General features: G+C 36.4%; 1 protein-coding gene across 11 annotated transcripts in view; it reads right to left on the minus strand.

Moving 5' to 3' along the window:
• SOX6 (SRY-box transcription factor 6) overlaps positions 1 to 26,875 on the minus strand; it is a 378,055-nt gene that overhangs the window by 177,414 nt on the left and 173,766 nt on the right. For all 11 annotated transcript variants that reach the window (XM_054200766.1, XM_054200763.1, XM_054200768.1 and 8 more), the window contains one exon: positions 343 to 432. In XM_054200766.1, coding sequence (XP_054056741.1) covers positions 343 to 432 — 90 coding nt within the window. The remainder of the gene's footprint in view (positions 1 to 342; positions 433 to 26,875) is intronic.

The following is a 26,875-nucleotide window of genomic DNA, read 5'->3' on the forward strand; positions in this document are numbered from 1 at the left end:
AGAAACAGTACCAAGTACCAGTAACTCCATGTTTTCACAATGTTTCTTCCTCTGGCCACAGAGATACATAGCTAATGTCAATGAACTAATTTAACTAACCTAGTGTTTGTGATAACATCCTTGATATTGCCTATAACTGATTGTGACATACTCTAATTTATTTATTTGGCAGGTGCATCCATCATCTCAAAGATAAACATTAAAAAACAGGAGGAGTTGACTGGGAAGAGGAAAGCATGCTGTGGTTATGATTGTTATTTCTAATACTTTTTCTGAACTTTAAAAAAATCCTCTATTTTTTAAAATATATGCAAACATGTAAAATTTTATCCAGTGAGATACCTTTGATTTCTCCAAGGAGATCACTTGTGTTTAATTTTTCCATCTTCTCCTTCCAGTCTTTAGAAAGAAGCTTTTCCATGCAGGATGAATCTATTTAGGGGAAAAAAAAAGAAAAAGAGAAAAAAAATAAGGAAGAATTATCAAATATATTCTCACACATTAGGAAAACAGGTGTCACCTCCATTTTAAGATTTTTCTCCCTGTTCTCATTGGGCCATAGTTTCAAAGGGAAATGAACTTGTAGCCAAACCGAGTTCTGTAACTGCATTTTAAATCCAAAGTAATTCCACCAAGGTTAATGGAGTTACTATGGATTTAACAAGGGTCTAATTGAAAGAAAAACTTCGTTCGGGATTTATGCATGCTAACTGCCAATTTACATGCATAGATTGCCAATGTATATACAAATTCTGTCTTTTTCATTTGAGAATGATTGTACACTCGAAATTATACATGAAGATTTAGAAGCTCTTTTTGGTAATTTGGCACACAGTGACATCTGAAACCCATTTTTATACCCATGTCAATGCAAAAGTTATTCATATAATGTCTCCATGGAATTCATGAAAGCACTCTACATATTGGATGTTCACAGTATCAGAAATTTTCTCAGTAGACTATAAACAACATGCAATGATTAGAGGATATGCTTTCATAATGTGAAGTTCAGAATACATTTCAAATCTTTGCCCCAATCTGGGAGGCGTTCTGTACGCAAAACTGCCACTGAAGTCATTACACGTAGGAGAAAGTAAAAGATCGGCCTTAGTAAGTTTCATATGATCAGTCCCCAGTTCCACTGGAAAATTTTATATTGAGCATAACCGACTTCAATAAAATCTAAAGGATTTTTCAGTTCCTAAATTAAACTAATTGGCTCTGAAGTCTAAATTATACATAACCTTCCGGATAACTTGCAAAAGGTGATTTTTAACATGGGAATTCTTATCGTAGATGGTGTGATCCAGAGTTTTATGACTTTAAGAATCGCGATTCAGATTTATAAACAATTATCAAGAAAACTTTACGCACAATTGAACACTTATTTTCCCTTCCCAGTTTGTAATAATAGAATTTCCATTAAACATTGTGCATTTACTTTCATTGGTAGACAGACTCATAAACAACGTCTATGCGAAACTCCTTGCAAACCCTTAGGCCCAGTTTAGCAAGTTACCAAATACATTATTTAAATGCAATTTATTCCTAAAATTAATCTTTGTAAAGAGGCTTCATTATAAGACCACGTATCACTCTGGGTGGTGCTGAGCACATTGTTTCTTAGTGCGTACACTGGGATTAACCTCAGCGTGTTAGAAACTGTGACAGCAAGCTGCCGTTTGTGTTAGGAGATCAATTTACACAATGCTTTCTGAATAACTAGTGTTCCGAATTTTGACAACATTTGCACTGATCCCACTCCAGTCACTTAAGAATTAACACCGAGGTGTACAAGAAGGCAGAGTTCAGCCTAACATATCTTCTGCTAAATTACTGGCAGATTAAGGCCAAATCCTTGCTCAGATTCTCATGTCAGCAGTACCATCAGAAGCACCCACACAAGTGAAAACAAAAGCAAAAAGCCCAGATTAAGAATTGCAACACAGATAGCATCAATGCAACCGGTAACAGTTTGTTCCACGTCAGAGGATTCTAAAAATACTCAGAGGGAGGAAAAGCATTCGAAGAGGTCACAAAAGGAGGAGTTAAAGATTTAGGGAGAAGTTTAAGGAAGAAAAAGGTCATAAGGCCAATCGCATTTTAGGGTGCAAGTAGTTGCAGCCTAAAAACTCACATTAGCATCACTCATTTGAAAAAAAAAACAAAAACAAAAACAAAACAACAACAAAGAAACAAACAAAGAAAAAAAAAAGGAAAGGAAAAAGAAAAAATGAAAACCAGTTGAAAGCAAACCAAACTGTAACTACCAAAAGATCAAAGATCAGGTTTTAATTGCAACATAGTTTCACCGTGCAAGCCTCCGTGGAAAGACAACACAGCTCGTAAATGTTTTTGAAGTAATATTTCAGTAGAAAAGCTAATTTATTTACTAATTATATCTTTCTATGAAAGAGACAAAATTAAGGAGCTGTAAGTTGCAATAGGCAGTGTTAAAATACTTGTTATATAATAACAATTTACTTTTAACAATAACAGGCACTTATTACTTTTATGAGTTCTGGCCTGATAATAGAAGAATCAAGAAATAACCATCAATTACCAATAGAACATTATAATTTGTCCTTTTTTGTGATATCATCATTAGTTTAAAAAGATGCTTCTGTGTTTCTCCCCTGCCAAAATTTCAGACCCCCTCATCCCTTAAAAAAAAAGAGCTTTAGAGTTTTACTTTGATGTTTGATGTTCTACTGCTTTCAACTAAGATATTTTCCTCAATTCATACAATGAAGGAAAAGCATTTAAATTCAAAAGAAACAAACAATTAGAATATCCCAGAAGTTGATGAAATACTTTCCTCAAAAGCACTTGCTTTATTTCTTCTCTTACTGTTCTTAAGAACACCCATGTTTATCTGTAGTGTTCTTATGTAATATAAGGGCAAAAACCATATTTCTAAAGACAGACTGAGAAAGAACTGGAATGGGAAAATGGTCTATCTCTCTGCCTTCTTTTTAACATAATCACATTGCCAGTTACAATTTTTATCTCTATAAATGACTGAAAAATTCCTTAAGAAATGTTTCTTTAAACACCCCTATCTCATTCAAACTCTACATTATAGGTCTGCCCACACAATTTATAGCTACTGTATTTTGTTATTGAGAAGATTACAAAACACACGCAATAAGCCTTTTAATAAGCTTTTTTATAATATTAGAGAAATAACTCTTTTGAAATTCCTGTATATTTTCTATTAGCACGTTTAATCTGTATAATTTTTAGAATTTAAAATAATGATATGTGTTAAAGCTCTCTGGAGGTCCTCCACATTATACATGAAACTATATATAAAGGCTTATACTTGAAAGGCATGTTTTCCTTCAAGTTCTGTATTCTCTGTTCACAAACACACATTTTGAAAAGGTTTGTGAATCAGAAAAGGATTTTTTCTTCTTTCTATACTGAAAATTAATTTTTACATACATATAAAATCTACAAAGATATCTTCTGACATCAGTAAAACGTCTTCATCCATATTGATTCATTTTCTGATTTGATTCATTATAGACACAAAACATCGACTCGGAATCCAGCACTGAACGTTGAAGAAGCCCGAATTCACATCTGCGCTGCATCACTCTCCCTGCACTGAGGCTCTGCTTCAGAACTATTCCAAAACCTTGTGCATCCCGACATTTTCAAAATTGAGGGGTATTCTCGTTAAAGACAATTATAAAAGAAGCAAAGAAAGAAATTAGCATTTATACATTTTTAGCTCTTCTCACTGACTTTATAAACCGCAGTTGGGCTTATGCCGCAGAGTAGCGTATTTTGTACTGACACGTGTAAGATCAAACTCGTGGAGTTGCACTGGAGCAATTTATTATATTAACACCACACAGCTTCTCATCCTTTATATTCCTCTCTTGTGAACTAGGAAAAATTTTCTTTCAAGGACAGCAAACAGGTTAAGTATAATTAGACTGAGATGACTAAATGAAATCATTGAGTATTATTTAATATCACGGTTTATTACATACTTTGTTAGCAATTTTAATTGTAGACTAAAGGAGTTTAAAGTACTGTGAGAATCTTGTTAGACATGACAGTTTTGCAAAGGTGAATGAGAAGAGGATGTTAAAGGATAAATAAGCAGAAAAAAAAAAAAAAGCCAAGAAAAAAGCGCCTAGGTGTTAGATGAAAAGGATCTCTCCACAATGACAAAGCATCAATGAAAAGAATTAACATTTGTCCATTGGGTAATCAATCAGTCATGGAATGGAAGGAATCCAGCTCTTTGTTGCACGACCGGTGATGAAGAACGAGTGTGTTAGCTATCACAGCCAAGCTCTCAAGTTCTTCTGACTGAATGAAAGTCATCTTGTTCCTATCAAGGATAGTGTTTGCCTCTTGTCTCTTCCTTATCCTTCCCTTTTTTTCTTTTCTTTTTTTTTTTTTAATTTCACTTCTACAGTCTTCAACAAGTTACCAACCCCAGCTACAGCTTACATGAATACTGTATGACCTTACAGTGGCCTGCACCTATCCTCATTGATTTTGGGGGGTTCCTTTTTTTTTTTTTCCCTTTTAATTCACTGAAGTAGCCTTTTATTACTTTCTTTGAAATACAGATATTGAAAAAAAAAAAAGCGTTCATGCCATGTGTGTGTTTTTGTTTTTTATGGTAAAGTCATACATAAAAGAAAGCCTAAATGTGAGAGTGCAGTAGCAAAACTTCAAAGCGCTGACTGTCAGACATTATTATTTCAAATCAGCTTTGACTTTTTGAGACTTAATAAAACACTGTAGTACAGACTGGCATATTTATAACACCTATACCAGTGATCAACTGAACTGTCTTATTCTTGCCACTGTGCTGTGCCTTGTTATTTCTTTTATAATAAGCTTCCCTCAAAACATGTTGTAACAATACTGCAAACTGATAATTATTAATGATATGAGTTCTAAAACATGACTTGTTTTGCATACAATTCTTTTTGAATACATACATTAGTTTGTGACAGAAGACAAAAGCACATTGATTTATTAATAATGATTGCAAATGCATAGCAAGTTCATAAACAATACAGAAATATAATTCAATCAAGCTATAGGTGACATATTTCTACATGCATCTGAACTGTTCATCAGCATCTCAAGGAAAGAGGCGCTGGGAAAGACAAGGTAGAGGAATTAGAAAAGAAATCAGGCATACTCCAAGAGAACCCATTCTAAAACATGATCAGATCCTCAGTGGGAGGAAGATAAACTTCTTTTTTGCATTTTAGAAGAACAATACTACAGAATTAGCGGCACATGCAAAGTTCCTCCATCTCTAATGTTCTATATTCTCTACGCTACTCTCATTACACTTATTTGCCTTCAACTCCACAGGAAAAAAGGTGTCCTTTGGATCAGCCTTTGTCAAATGAGTTCAAATGCCTCATTCAAGTTTGTATCATGAGAAAAACAGCAGAGGGGGAATTACCCTGTCAGCACCTGTGAAATATTTGTTAGAGAAAAAAAGTGTTGTGTGTGGTTTTTTGTGTTTGAAAGAATGTTAAATGAGATTATGAACTCCTTGGGACAGACATTTGTGTGCTTACGAGGCCTACCGCACTGGATTCCTACTACAGGAGAAGAGCTGCTTTTTTCCCCCAAAAAAAACAAATAAGCTGCCAATAAACATTACAGTGGCTACCATTTGGTTGCCCTGCTCCCTATTGTACCAGCCCATGCCTCAAATGAAAACGTGCTTTTTTCAAGTGGGTAAAGCTAAGAACCTGACATCCAAATAATAACAACACCGCAACCCATCATGCATTTGAAAGAGGAAGGTTTGATTCAGTGTTCTTTACAGAATACTAAATCCTGTTCAGAGTAGAAAAATCTAAATCAGATCAGTACTCTACAACATTCCTGAATAAAAGTCAAGCATAATTCAGATCTACCCTAGTCAGTGTTTGTTACCCATCAGATGCCCATCAGATTTGAGGTAAAGAACCACCTAGCACAGATCTATATCATAAAAATATTTCCTGATTTTAATGCTTTAGATTATGTATTTTAAAATTATATACAAACTCTAAAATTTCGGTACCAAAGGGAAAGGCAAAAGGTTAATTTAATTCCCTTTGAAAGCACACGATTTTATAATCTAACAATTCAAAATTAAATTAAGTACTTTACATTTACATTCATGATTTGAGAAATAAAACTATAATTTAACCATGACTATCAGAAACTTAACTGCCTGATCGTACTATCTATTCTCTTTCAATCCAAGGATGTAAAGTTTGTGTAATGTTACTAAAATGGATTCTTTGTTGCCATAGTTACTTTTTTTCTTCTTTCAAACACAAATTATCCTTTCCTGTTTCAATAAACTTTAAATAAAAGAAAAGGAGACAGCAACAATACAAAACTAATCAAAAATCAGCCTGAAGGCTTAACATCCGTAGTTGCAATGTACTGCCACTGTCTCGTGCTCATAAGCAGCTTGGCTTAAATCTTGCTGTCAGTGGAGAGGCAGGTCAGGGGAATCTCATCTCATCCTTCTCAATTTCCATAATGTTCTTGTACAGTAATTAATTGTTGTGGTCTAACAGAAAATTAAAATATAAGGCATTTCAGACATGTTAGCCAGCGAACTGATTTCTTTGTCCAACTTTTCAAGATTTTCTTGATTTAATAAGCTTTCAAAAGCCAGGTTTTTGAAAATCAAAAATACAATCACAACACAAAAATGAGCAACATGACATTTAGAACAGGAAAACCTGCTAATTCCTTTTTTTGCTACCTTTACTGCAAATTACCCCCCCCCCCAAAAAAAAAAATCACTTCTAAATTCTATATCTTGCTCCTGCCATTAAGAAGCCAAGTAATCCCAGCCAGTCGCTTACTCTCTCCTCTCATCTTGACTCGTTTCTATCCACCTCCTTGTCTGGCTTGGCTATTGATGCTGTGATGTTTCTGGCACAGCCCGTGTATCTCACAGGGGTTTTGTTGATCACCTAGCACATTTCTGATCATGAATTAAAACTTGGTTCTGATTCTCAGTGCAACCTGTCAGCAGTACTGTAAAACCAGAAAAGGAAAACAGAAAAACAAAAAGAGGGCAAAGAAGCCTTCCTAAATGCAATTATACGCAAAAATGCAAAAAGCAGTCAGCTCACAGTGGATGTTTTCTTGCAAGAGCAATACTGGAAATGTGACTGAGATCTGACTACCTAACATTACAGTTTTGTTTAGGACAGGGAACCAAGTAAATCTGCCAACTGCTGTACATTTTTTCACAGTGACAAGATTTCCACAATATGATAAAATTAGAACTGTAAGAGCTTGGAGAGCTCTCTTAACTTTTAATTAAAACTCTCTAAGCTCACTAAAAATAATTAGGCATTAAAATGTTCTGGTTTTCCTCTGAATTCATTTGCACTACTTGAATGGTCTAGATCTTGCATGAAACAACAGATATTCTAAACAGAAACACTGGAATTTAACTGGGGGTGATTTCCAGACCTGCTTTCTATGATGTGGCTACTGGGAAAAACTGTATAGAGTCTGAAGCTTGTACCAATTCCGCCTAAAATGGCTTGTTTCAACAGGAATTCTCTAGTGCAAAGAGCATTTGCACTGAGCAGAATGCATTCTGCTCAGTGCAAAACTCTAGATAAAAAGGAGTTTGAATTTCATGGAAAGAATAACCCAAGACACAGTTCTGACCTTTATTTTTATTTATTTATTAAAAAGCAGAACCTTTAACCTTGCAAATGTTTTTGTTCTCTTAAAATAACTCATACAATGCTATATGCCACACTATTTTTAGAAGAGCAACAAGAGAAAGCATGCTTTTCCCATACAGCAGGGCACGGATATAAACATCAACACAGATGCTCTGTGAGAGAGAGCTGGACTTCTCAAGCACTTGATCATTAAGGAATGCACCAACTGTTTTAGATAATCTCGTGCCAGCTCCCATTCTGCTCCACACTCCCCTTTGGGAGTGGCAAATCTTGTCCTGCTCCTAATTTTTCATTTTACTCACTCCTCCATTCTTTTTCTTTTTTTTTTTTTTCCCCAGAACAGAGGGAAAAAGGCATTGTGTGCCAAGCAATGCAAGACTAGAATCACTTCCCCAAACAGAGCAAAACTTTCAGACAATTAACCCTCCCCTCTTCTTTCAGATAAATTACTAAGTATAAAATGCAATCTGTTTCCTTTGTTTACTCAATATGAACAATTTGTAAATGACTCAAGGATAAAATTCAGAAAATGTTGTGCTAAATTAGAACCATTATAAACATGCTAATGACTGCTCAACTAAAACATGCAGGATCAGTGTGAAGAAATATATTTAGTTCCTGTGAAATACAGTTGTATTGCCTCAGAACTATTTGGTCACTTAATTGTATATGATTACTTCAAGAAAATGTTAATTTCATGAACACTGCACTAGACGATACACTATGTATGTCAAAAGGAGCTTTCTCAAATGTCAGTGTAATCGCTTGGATGCAATGTTTTGGCATATTAGCAGAAGAGAAATATCTTTTAAGTCTGTCAAAATAACATGTACATTTCATTTCTCCACTTAAAGTTTCCCTTCCATTATAAGCTATATTTTACTGTTAGATTGGCTGTATTCATTGAAGTACACATCATTGCCTTATTTGCATTACAATGATAGTATACTGCATATTATATGTAATCACCTATTCCCTAAGTATGTGCACCTCTATTTACTTCCCAAGGGAACATATAATATTGTCAAGAGAGAGTCTCAGGCTTTACACAACAGCAATCAGGGGTAGTCAGGAAAAGGGGAGCACAATTTGCTTGCAATCCCTGGCCAAAAGATTACATAAACTGGTAAAAAAATAAGGGAGAATGACAGACTTGATTTCCTGTCTCTTACTATGTATGTATTAGCAAAGCAGCAAAATCAATAGGATTTGCAATATATGTTATTTTGCAAAAGGCAGGAGTTGTGCTAGTGGAAGCAGATCTCAAAATCTTCATTATTTTTCTCTGCCTCTATATCTGCACAACTTCCTGTATTGACCAAGTCTAGAAGATCAAACTTTTTTCCTCAGAGTGGAAAAGAAGAACAGACTGAGCCAATATCGTAGCTAGAACTCATCAGCATAGCTCCATCAAAGCCTACTTAGTCTTAAATAGATTTTAATTTGGCCTGATCATTCTTTCTCTTAATCTCATACCTCTGTTCCTTGTTATCGTCCTTTTGTAACTCTAAATAATTCACTTTCATCTTTGGTATCCACTCTTCTCAAACACCTCCAAGTTGAAGTGACATTCTTCTTGTTATTATTCAAACAAACTGTTGAGAATTTGATCTTTAACTTTCTCTTTGCTAAACTGCTCTGGAACAAATTATGTATCATATGGCCTCTGGACACGCAGCGTCTTTCTTTTACAAATGAATTTCCCTAGTAGCTCAAGAAGTTGTAGATTGCATGTCAACCTGTGTTCAGCTACATACAAAACCCAGCCACTGGCCTCATCTTACTGAAGGCATGGGGGCAGATTTTCTTTTCTCTTAACGTTGCACAATTCTCCCAGATTCTTATACCAAACTGAAGCAAGCGGAGGATCCCATCTCAACTCAAGAAATTATCAGGTAGCACAAATAGGTATTTATGTTATTGCGTCTTACCCTATCAAGTGCAATGCCAATTAAGCATTGTATCTTTTCACAAAGTAGAAATTCCATAAAATTATAAGAAAATATCGGTCAAAGTTTTGAGGAGTAAAAACATCTTAAGCAAAAGGGAATACAAAGATACAACTGTGTGTAACCCCCTTCACACTAGGTTAGTTACGGGGAGTAGGAGGAGTGGGAGTGAGGGGACTTCCTGAAAAGCAAGAAAAAAATCAGTTTCTATTAAACTGATTAATGTTCCTCGGAAAATTTGTGACACCAGATGATTTATGAACAAAACATGGATGATTCAAAAGACCTCTATTTTGTTCCCCCAAATCATGTTCTACTCATTACCCTAATAATGCAGTAATAAACATCTGTTTAATGATTTGAAGGCTTCTTAATATTGTGTATAAAAATCTTAACTCAGCTCTTACATAAAATATTCCGAAATTAAAACAATTGTATAACAAAAAGAATTTTTCATGAGAAATCCTTAAGCGTTTTTGTGTGTAAAAGTATAATACAAAGAAAGCAAAATAATATGCTCTTGATTTGAAATGACTTCAAACAAGGATGCAAAGGAATGAAAACAATAGCTAGAATCTCCTCTCTGTTTACCATTTCTGAAGGTCTCTATGGCACATGATGCCGTCTTTTCCAGGACACTAAAATACACTGACAAAATCAGTTGTATAGCTCCCTTTAGACTAATAAAATTTTTACTTAAACAAACTATCATATTATATATACATAGAAATATAGAATGAGCGAGACTTTCCTGAGCTAATTCCAACAAACAGAGCTTTAAAAAGTTTACAAATCTCACAAGCACCAATCTACTTGCCATGGATATATATTTCAGGAATAATAGCTGGTTTGTTACAAATCTGTGAAAGATTTAAAAAAAGAATACAGTAATATCTTCAAGAGCAGTATCTTAACATTTTCATTTCCCTAGATACATAAAGCTGAAAATTAGCCATCAATTTTTTTCCCCCTGTAAAATAACATCATTACTTTTGTAAAGTCAAGTAGTGGAAAGATATGGAAATGCTGGAATTAAAGTTGTCCAGAAAATCCTAATTCAGCCCTTGTCTGAATAAATATTATGATACACTCTTTAAATTTAAAAAACCAAACCAAACCAAACAAACAAAAAAAAAATCCCCGTATGATTAAAATGGACACAATTTTTGTACAGCATTGTTGCTACATTCAGCACATGGGACAACCCCAGACAAAAGCATGAACTGGAGCTGCTGTTGTTCATATGATCATCGGCCACGTTTCATTGCAAAAGTTCAAAGAAATTAAATGAATGAGGGAGGGAACAGCAAAAGGAGAAATGATGGGTCGCAGTGTCATTTTCTGGGAGCTCAATTTTTAAAACTTGGGGTTTTATTTGCGGAATTGCTGAACATTCATAGCTGCAGCTGTGTCAATGTAAAGTCAATTTTAAGACCGAGGCTATAATATATATAGCTATATATAAACGGCTGCACAAAGTAAGGTCCTCTGGAAAAGAATCAGGACCTAAACACCTCAAGCTGAACAACCAATAAATCAATGATGTTTTTTAAGTCACACTCTTAGTCCCACACCTGCGTAGTCGGTATACTGACTACCCTTTTTTTGTCTTTACAAAGACTTTGAGAATATAACTTTTTTATAGAGCATTTATAGCATATGCTGAAAAACCCCAGCCAATTGTGTGATATCTGTGTCTTCAGAGCACAGCTTAAATAATGAGTAATTAATAGACACTAACGCTTCAGACTGACCAGTAAGGATAAAACAAGCTACTGGATAGTTTCACATTCATGGAGGATCATCCAGTTAGTGAACTGGAAGAATCAGAATTCTTTTTGAGGAAAAGTATTGTTTAATCATGTAAGAAAAATTATACTCATCTATATGGAAGCAAAAATTGTTTTAATTTTAAAATGTTTTAAGTTCTGTTGGGTAACTGAAGAATTCTTTCACCAGTTATGCAGACATTCTGAAAAATTAAAACAGTTTTAAACCTGTGCTTATACGCAGCTCAGACTTTTATAATAGAATCATAGACTGTGTTGGGTTGGAAGGGACCTTTAAAGGTCATCTAGTCCAGCCCCCCTGCAGTGAGCAGGGACGTCTTTAACTAGATCAGGTTGCTTAGAGCCTCATCAAGCCTGGCCTTGAATGTCTCCAGGGATGGGGCCTCCACCACCTCTCTGGGCAACCTGTTCCAGTGCCTCACCACCCTCATCATAAATCAGATTTAGTAGCCAGATTTGGAAACAATGGCGATTTGAAGGGTATTGATCATGCCAAACTAAAGACAGGGGGAACAGGAAATGGACTTTTGTTTCTCTGCACTGGACTTCACCAACCAAAAGCACTAACGATAACAAAAGAGTGCATGTTGCACCCTGTCCTAGTGCGGCAAAACAGACAGTCCCCTTTTTGCTCTCCTCACAGAGCAAGTCTCAACATCCCCCATGTACAGGCTGACAGACCTGTAGAGGTTCCCCTGGTTGCTTGGAGTAAGTGAAGTCACAGTGTGATGTGCTACTTCACCCATTAACTCATCGCATGTCCCTTGGCACAAAATAATTTTTGTCTCCAGAGCCGGTGCACAAATCGTTCACCGTATAAATCTGCCCCAAACATGTATCATAGGAATACAATAAATATCAGAGCCAAGAAAATGGGGGTCATTTGGAAACATCGGAGAGGAGATTTCATAATGCTTGGGGAGTTCTCATCCCAAAATCTGCCACCCAAAGAGGTAAATACGTATTCAGTACAATTTAATCTTCATTGCTACAGAGAAGGGAAACCACAGTAAGCTCACGCTACCTGTTTCAATGTCTTATTCTGCTAATAAACGTCCTTTCTTTTCCAGAATCCTCCTCACTAAAAGCAAGGAACAGCCAATGGAGCTCTAGAGAATTATGCCACATCCTTCACTAAAAGTTATTTTGCAGGTAACAAAGATAATTTACACAATTTCTGTCTTAAACATTTAGTCTTCTTGCTTTTGTTGATTAAATCCAAACTCTATAGTTGTAACAGTTTAAATTAATGAGCTGAATTTTAGCTGCGTAACTCTCCAGAAAATTTAAGCATGCACGAAATTCTATACAGCTCCTTTGAAATTGTAGATTAATGCTGTTTTATGATATACTCCTTACACAAATGCAAAAGAATCTAACAAAGACTCAGTTAGAAAGATTTTTCTCATATTTAGGGCCCATAGAAAATTTTATGCTATCAGAACAACCCCTACACAAAAGATTACTCAATTATAAGTTCTGATTTATGATCTTATCCATTCCAAAGAACAGGACAGGTAGGAAATATCTTTGTTCAAATGCTAAATGACATAGTATATTGGAAAATTATGATATTGCCTTACTCTTTGAAATATATTACCAACTTCAGTGCATGAGTAACTTTTACTTGTACTCTAGGATTAAAAAAATTCACAACAGGATCCATATAGTTCTTAATTGTAGGTTATACTTCCTGTCTTTTAGAGTGTCTTTAGCAAGGCCACTGCTAAGGCTAGATCCTTTATATACAAGGTTGTATGTATGGCCTTCATACAGAAAAAGGTAGTGTGGTCACAATGATTTGAACGTGCAATGCAAAAGCTTGCTGCCATCAAGCCAAAGGCAGAAGTTTGCGCTGCTGCCAGGTTCTCCATGTGCTCACGGTTTGGTCCATCTAATTTGTGTTTACATACATTAAAGTTGAGATTAATCTCTTACCTTTTGGGTGTGTTTTCACTGTCCTTACTCCACACCAGAATTATCTTACTGGGGTTTTTATCTTGATGTTACCCACAAAACTCACTGTATTTAGACAACCATACAATCTTATTTGTCAACCAATCACTTCTCTCATCTCAGGGTTGCAAACCTGCCTAAACCCTAACCCTGCATTTGCACTCACACTATTAATATAATCATGAGCCCTAGGAAGACAGTCTCAAACATCGCAAGTTACACGTCTCTGGTTCCTTAAGCTTTTTTTAAACACTTATTTATGGGCAAGGTATAATTTACACCACCTTATCTATGGCTGGGCAGGTGGTACACTGCGACTGCTGCTCCTTATATCAAATACGCTAACATCATTGTCAGTGGTGCCCACTTTTCCCCACCAGTCATATTTTCACCTGTTCTCTCTCATCATAAGATTTGACTGAGAGCTCTCTGGGACAAGGACTGTTGTTTGCTTTTACTACTGCTATATGTACAGTACCTAATGTACTTCCTGACAGAGTTCCCTGGAAAATATTAAAAGGAATCATCTTAACTACTTTTAGCAAACTCAGAGACCCTTCAGAACTCACTGGCCTAAGCTCCGTGGAAAAAATTACTTTATTTTTGTTCCTTTTTCCTTTCAAAGCTATACATATCATATAACTTACCATCTCAACTGGAGCAACTGCTAGTGCTCAGCCTAAGCCAGTGGTCCATGAACACCGCACCTTTGCCTGCACAAAGGGAGGAAGGCAGTATGCAGAGACATAGCTTTTCCCAAGGCAAAGTGGTCACCACAGGTCCCAGAGCTGCTGGTATATTCCATGAATGCTGAAGTCACATGGAATTTTTTTTTTTAATCCTACGACAAGATTGCTCGAGTTTCTCAAGTTCAGAAGTTTCCAATTTTAGGCAAGTAGGAAGAATTGTGACAAAACCTTGCATTTAGGAACAACAATTCCTTTCAGTGAACTACCCAATATCCAGATATTTTCAGGAATTGTCCAAAAGCTTTTTAGCTGACAGGAAATAAACTATTTCTTCAGCAAAATGTAACTCCCTAATGAGTTTATTATCTTATAAACAGTGGTGCAAATGTGAACTTTCATACAAAGACAGTAACATCTCCATTCTTTGGAAAACTATTAACTGGACCTACTCAACAGCTAAGACTACAGACAATTCGTCCGAGAACATAGGTTAAAGAGTTCAAATCACCACAGTCCATTACTTTTCACAATTATTTATAAAATAAGTAAAAAATCTGCCCATCCATTTTGATTGCAGGTTTGTTTGCTCTTTCTGCACTGGTGAAATAATTTCTAAAGATGGATAATGACAGAGATACAGGCCCTAAAAGTAGAATCCAATACTGTATTAAATAGCTGATCAGAGAATAAGAACAAATATTGCCAACAAATGTACAGGAAAAACCACTATAAGTGTTTACTGCCAAGTCATGCAGGACTGACCACGTTGGATCAGGCTGCGTAACAATTCCTCTCTAACAACGGTAACTTTTGCAAAGGCTAGATTAAAATTTGCATACTATGAGCATGCGTCCACCTATACTCAAGGATGCACTTTTAAGCAAAAACACTTTTTTCCTGTGAAGAAGCTTCTATCCCTTTATACCAGAGACAACAAGGACCAGTCTTCCACAGAAAGAGTCAGTAAAGTTTTGCCAAACAGAAAACAACAAAGAACCCAACTTGTAAACCACTGATTTTGCATACAAAAAGATATGTTGTCTATATGGTCAAATACACATGTTATTATCTTCGTTCAAATCAAACAAATTTAGGGTTTTTTTTTTAACACTACTTTTACAGCCTCCCGTTCATTGCTTAGATGGTTCATCCTAATCTTAAACCCAATTTCTCTTGTTTTGCAGGTGTTCTGGTTTCAATTCACAGTATCAGAGCTCTAACAGGCAGTTATCCATAACAGCTCCCCAAAATTAGACAATTCATATCAGCTATTAGATGCAGTCCACATGTTGGAAAACAATACCGAGGCAGCCAACATCAACCGTATTCTGTAACAATGTGATAAGACCAAGGTGCCAGGTGCCTTCCTCTACTGGACCTTCTCTACATCTTGTTGCTCAGAGGCTGTGACTCCAACAGTACCATATTGTAAAAATCTGGATTAAATCTAGCAAAGAGAGAGATCATTTATAAGTCATCTGTGGGTACATTCTGTCTTTGGTGTGTGGCTGAAACTCCCATTAACACTAACATGAGCTACGCAGGACTACTGATGGGTGAATTATACCCCTGACAGAAAAGTGGTTTTTTACTCAATGGATTTTCTTTGATGAACTTGTTGGCTACTGCACAGTCATGTGTATATATTTAAGTATTTCTCTGTGTGTATGCATATGTATATCTCTACAGTGATGATGTCAGTTTGACTAAAAATGCAGATAAAGCATTTCTTAAGCCAAAATGGGCCAAAGGTAATTTTCCCCATATAAACTTCGGTTTGGCCCCTACTTATCAAAACCAGAAAAAGTTTGACAGAAAAGGGAAACCAAATTGGTTATCCCAACAAAAAATAGAAGTTAGGGCCTTTCTTAAGACTTACTTTATAGGAACCGTATGCACAACTTTCACTTTCTAGAAAGTGGTTTTCTCTTGAACACACATCAGAACCATTCATCATCATATAATTGCAAGTTGTCAGTCAGAGCCGCACCCTTCATGCAGTGGCAGGCCGCCAGCACATCTGTCAGAAGCACTCACAAGCTTCCGTGTGTTATTGTAATCCCCTACAAAAGGGACGAGCCCATTCATCCAGTCCACAGTTTCGAAATCGCATGACGACTCTAAACCCTGAGCCTGGAAAAATAATAGCACTTACCCTAAAAATGCCACACTTGTCAGGTGACCACAGGCTAAATGCCAGAGAGCAAATATGAAACAATTCTTATCCTCACATGTAAAGTGTAGGTTTTAGAGAACTGGGTTCCTCATGCATGAAAAAGGAAAGCTGGGTTCTGTGCACACAACTAAGTGGTCTCCAATGATGCAACAGGCTGCAGGGTTAAATCGTTGTATCCTTTCTGCAAACACTCACTTCTTGCACTCTAGACTCAATTAAGAAAAATTTCTCCTTCTTCCTTAACGTTTCTGTTCTATTTTTTGACTACTTCTGTTTCCTTTCTCCTTTACTTAGAATCATCTAGTCTTTACGTTAACATATATTCAAGTGCTCAAGGCCAGGCTGGCCAGGCTGGACGAGGCTTTGAGCAGCCTGGACTAGTGGGAGGTGTCCCTGCCCATGGCAGGGGGGTTGGAACTAGATGATCTTTAAGGTCCCTTCCAACCCAAACCATTCTTTTCTCTTTTCTCCTGTACCTCTTGAAAGACGCATTCTGCTCAGACGGGCTCCACCGGTAGCTCCCCGAGGCCAGCCTGGCTTTAGTGTACCTGAGGGGTTGGGCCAGTGAGTCCAAAGCAGGCAAGGTTCTCTTCTCAGAAATGATGTTAAGGACTTCCACAGAGAATTAAACAGCTTTCAAGGAGTTACATACTGCTTTGCACAGGGCTTCAGAAGCTTATTTGCAGAGTATATGCATATAAGAGCCACGTATACTTTGGAGAATGAAGTAGAGTAGTAAGCTTTACCTCCTTACTTCCACTAACTCTTTTGCATTCTCTCTCTGGAAAAGTATCACAGTTCAGTCTTCAGAAACATTGAGTGAAACACATGCCATTGTCCTTCGAGGCAGCAATGCAGCCAACAAGAACCCAAAAAGACCTTCAGAGCAGCTTTGCTTCAGCAGGTGAGGCTGTGAATGGAGCCTAATGCTTCCCTCTACCCAGCCAGATCTTTATACGTGCTTAGATACAGAGGTGGAAGCCACGACTTCTCTCTGACCCCCCCTTCCAATAATTGCCCCCAGGAACTTTAAAAGAGCAGGAGCAGACAGCATTAACGCGCAACAATAACGATTGGGCTGGTAAAGGCTTTGTGCACTCCACATGGCTATTGGGCATTTTTATCAGCCCTTGATACAGGCAGAATGCATATTATATATACAAACTAACATTTCTGAAACAATTTGAAAGATATATGATGGCTGACCTGCTACTAAATTTATTTCCAGGAGCAAATAGAGAAAGCATTACTCCTGAGTGATACAGCCAGGAGTAAATTATACCATCTCACTGCACAAAAGAACATAAATATCGTAACAAATCAACTCTCGGCTGTGCTGCACACCTATATTCACACAGCGCTGTTGCTCAAACTAGTATTAAGAAAAATCTAACAATTCTCAGACTACCTTGAAAAAAAGTCTCCGAGCACTGAAAAACTACCATGCAAGCATAAAGAAGCTGCAGGAAATGCTCTGCTTACTACTGGACAGTCACACAGACTCGTCTAGCTGGTCCACCCTACTAGGATGAAGCTGGAATACAGGAATACCAGAGTTTATCATCACACTCCTGCAAAACATGCTGCTTTTCAAAGCATCGGGGCAGAGGGAATATCGATCCCTCAATCCTTCTGTGACTCAGTTTCTCAGATAGAATTAAGATCTTTTCATCTCACACAACTACTGAAGAATTTAATTCTTTTGCAAAACAGCTTTAAGCACCATAGTCTCTTTTTTCCAATTACACTATCTCAACTTTTACATATTTTTGAAGTTTACTTGACAACGTTCATTTTTTCAGGACCACGCCATATTCCGAAACTCTTAAATTCTGTCATAAATAAAGACCAAATTTCACTAAATCTGAATGAAATACTTTTGGACTTGAGACATCATGAGGTAATAATACCTGCTGTAAACTGAGTAAATCAAGATAAATTATTTCCCTTTATATATACATACATGTGATACTAAATACTCACAAATATAAGTACAACATATGGTCAACAAGAAATAAATAAAACTGAAAACACTTTACAACTGCATGGCAAGTATCCAAACTAAATTTCAGGTAGCAGATGGCATGAATAGGATACATGTGAGAAACAGGCAATTTCAATTATCTCTGAATAGTTCATAAACAGGAAAATTTGGCAAACCACAATTTTTAAAAAATGGACTTGAAAAATAACATCATGTAATAGAGATAACCAAATTGAAAACGCAACAATGCAAAGTTATTAAGCTCATCCTGACCATAATTTCATAATGAGTATTAAATGATTACATGTGACAGAAAAGAGCTGCCCCAAATACTCATGCCTGGAAAATGTAATAATTAATTACTCCAAATAGGGCTCAGAATTTAATTTTAGTTATTATAATCACCCAAAAGTGGCAAAGAGATCTTGCCCACAGAGTCCCTTCTTAGCTTTTGTGCAATCTACAGATGAAAAAAACTGCCACCAAGTAAATCTAGACCTGGTCATTTCTCCAAATAGTTATTGATACAAACATCAATGGGGTTTATTCAGCAGAGGTCAGATTTGCCCACAGATGTCATGCAAAAAATCATGTTGTTTTGAGTCATACAGTGAAACAAGGAGCAAAAAGAAACTGTATTTTAAATCTTTTCTGATTCACACCAAATGAGAATCTGGCCTTCACAAAAGAGTTTGCTCTCCTTTTAATCTACCCTTCAGAAAAATCAAATGTGTCAGGTGGGTCTCTGAAATTTCGAAATTTGGTAAGTAGGACCCAGAAGCTAATTTCCTAAACATTTCATTGAGATGCTTACAGATGCTGCGCAGAGTCAGCCGGGCAAATCACCTAGGAATCAATTCATCAGACATTGTGCTATTGCTTTTATACTCTCCTCCCTAATTTTCCTTTCCACGTAAGAAATGTGTCAGACATAAAGATCTATTAGCTCAAATCCCTGAAGTTATTCAGATATCCAAATATGATTTAAGTGCCTAATTGCCATTTAGGTAATTGGGAGTTAGATAGCTAAACAATAGTTCGGGTGTCTTTATTCCGCTGAGATGTAGGCTTTTCTGTTAATGAAACTCTCGGCATTATCTCTATGAAAAAATGGTAAAAAAGCTCTAACTGTTCCATTCTTAAGGTAGATTGAAGACAAAACCAAATAAAAGAAAAAACCCCAACCACCTGCCTGACTAAATATAAGCAGAATAAAGTGTAACTTTCACTGAAATACATATAGATTCTGATTTATCAGATTTGCTGTTAGCAGACAAGATAGCACCTCCAAATAGCAGAAAAGAAAGGAAGAGTTTATTGACCACTGTGATTCCAGAAACATTTTTTAAGAATTGGAGAAGCTTTTATCCAGCTCAAATGATAAGTATTTCTCTTTATTCATGCTAATAAAGAGAATTTGATCCCTGTTAAAATGGAAGGTTGTTCAGAAGGCTTTATCAACGGCACCTTCAGCCTGGCATAATAGAGGCACAGCAAAATCAACAGCTGTTTCTGGGCACCTCAATAACTGAGGTCTGGGTCTTTGAAAGAACGACTAGTCTGCTATTTCATAACTGTCATTTGAAAGAGGAAAAGTGTCGTTTGACGACAGCTGGGTTTAACTGCCCAGATGAATTGGAATAATACATAGAACCCATGTATTTTATGTACATTGAATGCTTATGAAACTTACTTATGCATCTGTGTGCTTATAGCTAGATACCGATACATACACACTTGCAGTATTAAAAAATGGCCAGAAGTTTTAGGCACACTGCTTGAATCAAATTACATCTCATTTTCAAAGTTGGTGGGCCCAGTAGTTTTGGAAGTTGAATTCATAAGTGCTGAATATATCTGAAAAATCAGTCCCAGTATGTTTCAAGTTAGGCATCCGAAGTCAGTAACCACAACTGATCATTTGGGTCACTGGAAAGTATGTTCACAGTATACACAACTACAGAGTCAAGACACTACAAGCTAAATATCACTTCCATCAGGAAAAAAAGGCTGTTATACAATACCTTTCAGACAAAGCAACGCAGGAGCCACCAGCTGCAAATAAGTTTTTAGAATTCAGAGCCTCCCTGGGAGCAGTCAGCTTCCTCTTTTGGGGACCTTAACCCTTTCTCGTCATACCTCAAACAGTCCTTTCGCAGGGCCTTCTGCCACAAATCACAAAGCCTATGCTGTACCTCCTATCTTGGAAGTTCGGGAGACAACAACAGCTACTAAGGAGTTGTCCAAAATGTCAGTGGCCACTCCACACATTAGAAGCCCCAGTCAAGCAGGGATCTCTTGAGCCCATGAGTCCTGTCCTCAGTAAGCGAAGATAATCAGCAGCAAAGTCTGCAAAGTTCACCAAGCTCCGGGGGCTACTCACTTCAAAACGAAAATGGTTCTGATTTCAGAGTCATTGTAAGAGTGGGCGTTCAGCAGACTTGGGTTTAACGTCTTTTTTTCTTCCCTACTTGCCCGCCAACTGACAGTCCTGCAAAAGAACAGCTACTACCACTCTCATCCTTTCCATGCCTCGGAGCACAGGAGATTGCCTGGCTTTGTAAAAAAAAAAAAAAAAAAACCACAAACCAAAAAGCACCCTGTATTACAAATATTCCTTACTCTCTGTAATATGAAAAAAAAAAAAAAAAAAAAACAAACCAAAAAACCCAACCAAAAACCAGACAGAGAAAACTTTTTAAAATTTAAAAGTGCAGCAGAAAATTTAAACTTAATTCTTAATACAAATTAAATGAATCCTAGTGGCCCAACTACCAGTTTCAAACCAGTAAATCAGTATGGTCAATGTCAGCAGCCGATAAAACAAAAACATATGCTCTGCTTCACTAATGGCATAAAGAACATTCTCTGATTGTCTTTTGGTTGAAGCCAAATGTTTGTTGGTTGAAAAAAGATTTATTTTAGAAACATTAATTTTCAATAGCATGCAAACTGATTTATTTTCTACTAAAATCTATGAGATTACTTTTAGTTTAAAAAGACTTCCATAATGGTTTCTGCACAAGACCTATCAAATGATATTTCTTGGCCCACAACAGCCATCTATCCTTTCTCCTGGCTAAGAAACCTTCCCACAGTATATTATAGTACAATATGCGAGCTACTGTGTTTGAAGTTACAGCTTATTTTATGAAGCCGTAGATGTTCTCTACAGCTAGTAAGTGATGCACTCCCTTGGAACAAACAGATCAGTGTTTTCTTTGATTTTGTATTTTCTGTGTTTGAAAAGAATACTAGACACTAAGGCAATGAAATATCAAATATTCGATATACAACTGTCGAAACATACACATACATACCGTATATCACACCAAATACGATACTAGAATAGAACTATGTGACGGCTGCTGAGCTTCCATTTTTCTCATGCATTTACACCAAGAATCAAGTAGTTAGATTTTCCAGAAAGTTCAACTCTCTTTCAAGTATTCAAAAGATGTAAACAATTTCTCTGAAGTGTTCCCACTATTCTCAGAACTGAGAGTTTTAATAAATGAAAGATTTTTTTGCGTGTGACTGAATACGAGCTGTTTAACACTAGGGCCATTTGAAAACCTGGTCCGGTGGGGGTATCTCAGCATGACAGGAAGTCCAACTAGCATCTTTAATATAACGATTTGCTGCATTTGGGGCATAACAGTGTATTATCTAAGCAAGAACTGCAAGATTGGTCCCATAAATTGTAAATTTTACTTTTTCAAATTGTGACCCATATAATTTTAAGAAACCAGATAATTTCAGTGTCTCAGAGATCAAAGCAAATAAATGGTTTCAGGAAAGGGTCAGCTGAAAGTATATGGCATGCAGTGGCTGACAAAAGATTAAAATGCAATCACATATGAAAACGCCACAACTTGAAAGAAATCATGCATTCTTGAAAAGATACTTAATACTAATAGATGACATACTTTTACTTGAGTTTGGATCATCTATCCTCATGACTCATTATGTATTTGAGTACATCAATTATATCATAAATAATTTATATCATTACAATGTTCTGTGGTTTAATGCATTTAAAACTGTTTTAGACAGATAAGGGTCTTGCATGTCTCCCACACCTCAACAGACCAGGACACTAAGAGTGAAACAAAGGCTTCTTATTAATAAGTATTGATACTTTTTCATAGAAATAAATTCATTTAAAAGACATCAAAGCGTAGTGCAACATCAAGCAAGCGCTAGGGTCTTCGATTTACAGCCAAGGTATCTGAAACAGCAACGTTAACATTTTTGCCCAAACTCAAAGAAAGTCACTGCAATGGCTGTGCTTCTCTCCAGACTCTGAGCCAACTCCTGGAACGTAACAGAAAACCTAACAAAACCAGAGCGTGTAGGAAACATTCTCTTAACGTACAGCATGATCACAAACACTGAAAGGCTGGTTGACATTTTCAAAGCTGCAAAGGGAATTTGGATGCCGCCAATTCTCATTAACTTTAATGGGAACTGGGCATCCAAATCTCTTAGGCAGTTTTGCAAATCCCACCACAAATGACCATTTAGGTGGTAAGCATTAAATGGTATTGCCTGTCAGGCACCTTTATCTTAGAGAGCTCCGTAAAACGAAGCTCCATTGTTTTCTTCCTTATAGAATAGTCTGTGAGCTAAATGAAGTTTCTCACTCGTGGCTTACACAGAAGAAATTTCTCCTGCCACTTGCAAGGTGCAATTCAACCTGCTTCTTTACACTATCACTAGGAAAGACAGGACAAAGAAAACACATAGGAAAACAATCGCTGCTGAGACATAAAAAGTAAATTCACTGTAAGTTGGGAAGCATTTCTGAGCAGACACTTCTGAAATACATTGGCTTTTTATTTCACTTTTAATAGAAATATTTGGCATTATTAGAGTGCTGTATTTCTCACCTATTCATCTTTCACTTTCTATATGCCCGTCTTTCTGACTAACACCTTGGCTTTCAAACAAGTACTATGCTCAAAAATAAAAAAATAAAACCTGTATAAATGACAGAGTGTTCAACCATGAACACATTGTCTTTTATGAATATTATAATCACAGAATCAATAAGCCTACAAAGAAAAAACAGGACACAAAACGTGTTTTGTCATTTCTGACGAAGTTATAAAAACAACAGACATTCAATATGCCAAGTGTTCTTCAATCCTTCATAATCATAGCCTTATTGAAGTGAGGACAAAAAGGGTCTAATTGCATAGGAGCAATCTCAATGTAATAGGTTATACACCCAGGCACTGCTGCACAATACAACAAAAACAACGTTCCCTGTGTATAGCAGAATGTCATCTCTCATTTTCAGGCAATTACCTTCTTTCTTGTCAACAGTTTTAATAACCTCCATCATCTCTAAAAGACTTTTGCTTCAGTTAAATAATTTTCAGCTTTTTAATATGCAAATGTGCTTGTTCATATGCATGGGTGAAGTGGCGCTGCTACTTGAAATGTGTCAGTACATTGTGGAGCACCTGCACCTCGGGGAAGCTTGATTTAATTGACACCTAATACTATTCATTATTCCACTTAGTGAGCAACTCCTATTAGTCACCTGTAGGTTTTCCTATAAGCAGTGCTTTGGCCACCAATGAAAATATGAATATTTCTATAAATAGAATGGCCATATTTAGTAAAGGGGGTTCACTACTGGTGAGTCTGGAACATCATCTCTTCGGGAATATTTCTTAGGATTCTCCCCCACCCCATTCCTCCCCAAAACTTTTCTTGACTATAATGGAAGTCAAGAGTAACTCCTATTTAAAAAATATTTCATCTGTGTTAAGTATTGACCCCGCAATTCTATAACTGTGTTAAACGAACATTGTGCGAAGTCTACAAAAAAGAACAGGGAAAAGGAATCAAGGTGGGTGGTTTTTATTAATGTAGCTACTGTTTCCTTAAAGTGTGAGCTGAGTTGGATGACTCTAACGTCTGCTTTACATGAGCTGAATGTAATCACTGGCTGTGCAAAGAAATGCAGAATATGCGTTATTAATTGAATATTCTTGTAATAAATATTTACCATTATAGTTAGTTTAACCTTATCCAGCTAATAGCCAATTTTGCTCAATTGTGAAGGATGTGCAACAAAGATCTTTAAATTGCCACATGAAATAATTACATTGACTATGGGATTCTCTGTCTTTACTGATACGAATGTGATAAATATATGCTATAAATGGATACAGTTTAAGACTGTCATTGTTCTTTTATTGCTGTATTACAACTCAGGCACAGCGCGCCGTATGTGCTGAGTTGATGATATCGGGGTTGTTTCTTTACCACATGGTCTGTAACCTTATTGTTCAGGCCACATTTCTTTTCCAGCATTAATGCATTTGTTAGTCCCAGAAGGCTTAAACTACAGATGTTTAACATCCTGCTTATGGACAGATCATCTGGAATATGAACTGAGAAATCTATACGACTTATTAGTATATGTTATGAGTGGAACAGAGATTTAATAGTCTGTTCAAACTAGATTAGTGAAACCGTTTCTTATGAAAATGCAACATCTTAAAATAGACGCGTGCAAAAATGAAAATAAAGACATTCTTTTGACTAAAATATGATTTTTATCAGAAGAATTTGTCACTAATTAATGCTGTTTACATACTAGTGCATGTAACATTAATTACAGCTTTCAGAATGTTAACTGAAACCCCTTTTTTTTTTTTTTTTTTCTTTCTCCTGTGAGCACATATTTACCAGTATGGTGGAAATCAGAGCTCTTTTGAGGGTTTTTCTGCAGTGTATTCAAAGCGATCATAAATCAAGTCTAGAATTCAAAGACAGTTAAGGACATAGGCAGTAAAAAAGACTGAGTAATGCTAACCCAGAACTCCAATCATTTTTAAAGTAAGTGGGGAGAACACTGGTCAACTAGGCGATTGTTGGTATCCCCCAAAATGTAATCTCCAAGCTGAAGAATGGCAGCTGGCAGAACAGCTGGTGAATAGGATTAATGTCAGAAGAAAGAAATAAAACTCAACATATGTCCAAGCCTGCGGTGCTGGGACTGAGCATGATTGTACCCCGACGGATACCATGTGTACAGCTGGAAAGTGCCACTGTGCCATGCTTCTCTACCCCACAAGGTCATTTCTAAGAAGTATAGCTAATATCTGAACTGAACTTTTCCTTGAGAACTCTGACTGATTAAGAAATGAACAAACAAGCTGCATAGTGCAAATATTTTGGGCTATTTTAACCCACGCTGGGTGTTTTTTTATAATACAATCTCAACTAAAAAAGCAGATTAGTATTAAAACTGACAGATTGCACTAATGTAAATATAATTTTAAAGCTATTTAAACCTTCTAATCTCATCTCATTCAGATTTCCACATTCAAGGTTCAAATAAGAACAAAAACCACAAGTTTAATAAAATAACTTACTTATATGTTTTACTGAAAAAAACATACTTTTATGTTTTACTGAAAATACATTTTAATAAAGAGCATGCATAGCTGGAATATGCCTAAGAAATTTGGGAAATGGGAAAAAAAATTGACACTAGCATTAATTCATATTTATATTTTGAAATGTTAGCTCTTAAGGATATTTCAGATCATGTTTTAGCAGGCTCCCATTTTTTTACCGTAACAGGGCAGTTGTTGGAATTGGTTATAGTGAAGAATAGTAAACATAAAAATTCCTAACTCATGAGAAAAGCCCAAGTATTTTTAGAAGTTTGAAAAGAACAAATTCTGTTCCATCTTCATTTTTCTACTAGTAGCTTGAAACGTATCCTATCAGCTAGATAGCAAAGTTCCTACGTGATTGGATTCTACACCACAAATGTGTGCAGTGAGAAAGAATACAAAGGGTTAACGTAACCCGTTTTGTCTGTGCCTAATACCATTTTCAAATATGGTGATTTTGGGTGCCCTTTATATTGGATAGGGAATATTTAAAAAAAAATACAGTCTCAAATCTAGGTTACTTTTTAAAATACTGGCTTCAGCTATGTCCACTTGAACGTAGAAACATCGATTTGATGGAAACGCAAAAATTATTGAAGTTACAAATCACACCCACACCCTAAAATAGAGTTGTCTCCTTGCCTTTTTTTTTCTTTTTTGCTTTTCCTTTTCTTTCTGTTGTCTTTTTCTGTTCTTTCCTTTTCTTTTTTCTGTTCTTTTCTTTTCTTTTTTTTTTTTTTCTTTTTTCTTTTTCTTTCTGGCATCACATCAGGAAACATGCAGTGGAATAATATCCCACACACTCTTACCAGAGGAAAAGACACATGCATCTCAAAGGATGCAAGCACGCCATGCTATCTTGGTACCTTAAAATGGAATATCCAACCGGTGCTCCATCTGTCAGCTGCAAGACAGCAACAGGTAACCAGAGGTAATAAAACCAGAGGTAACCAGTGTTTTCCACTTAAAGAAAATAATCAAGAAATGTCAGGCAACCCTAGGCAACTTGTTCAGCTTTTTTTCATTTTCTGACTTGCAGAAAGATCCCGATTCATATTTTAATAATGGAAATCTTCTACAATAAGAGATGTGGAAGAGCTACAACAAAACACTGTCTGTAGACAAAACTAGAGGCCTTCTATTCTTTAAACAGATTTTATCCTGGTATAGCCCCGTCAGTGGCCTCATTTTATGTGAG

This window comes from Rissa tridactyla, chromosome 4 (genome assembly GCF_028500815.1).
Source record: "Rissa tridactyla isolate bRisTri1 chromosome 4, bRisTri1.patW.cur.20221130, whole genome shotgun sequence".
NCBI classification, from domain to species: Eukaryota; Metazoa; Chordata; class Aves; order Charadriiformes; family Laridae; genus Rissa; species Rissa tridactyla.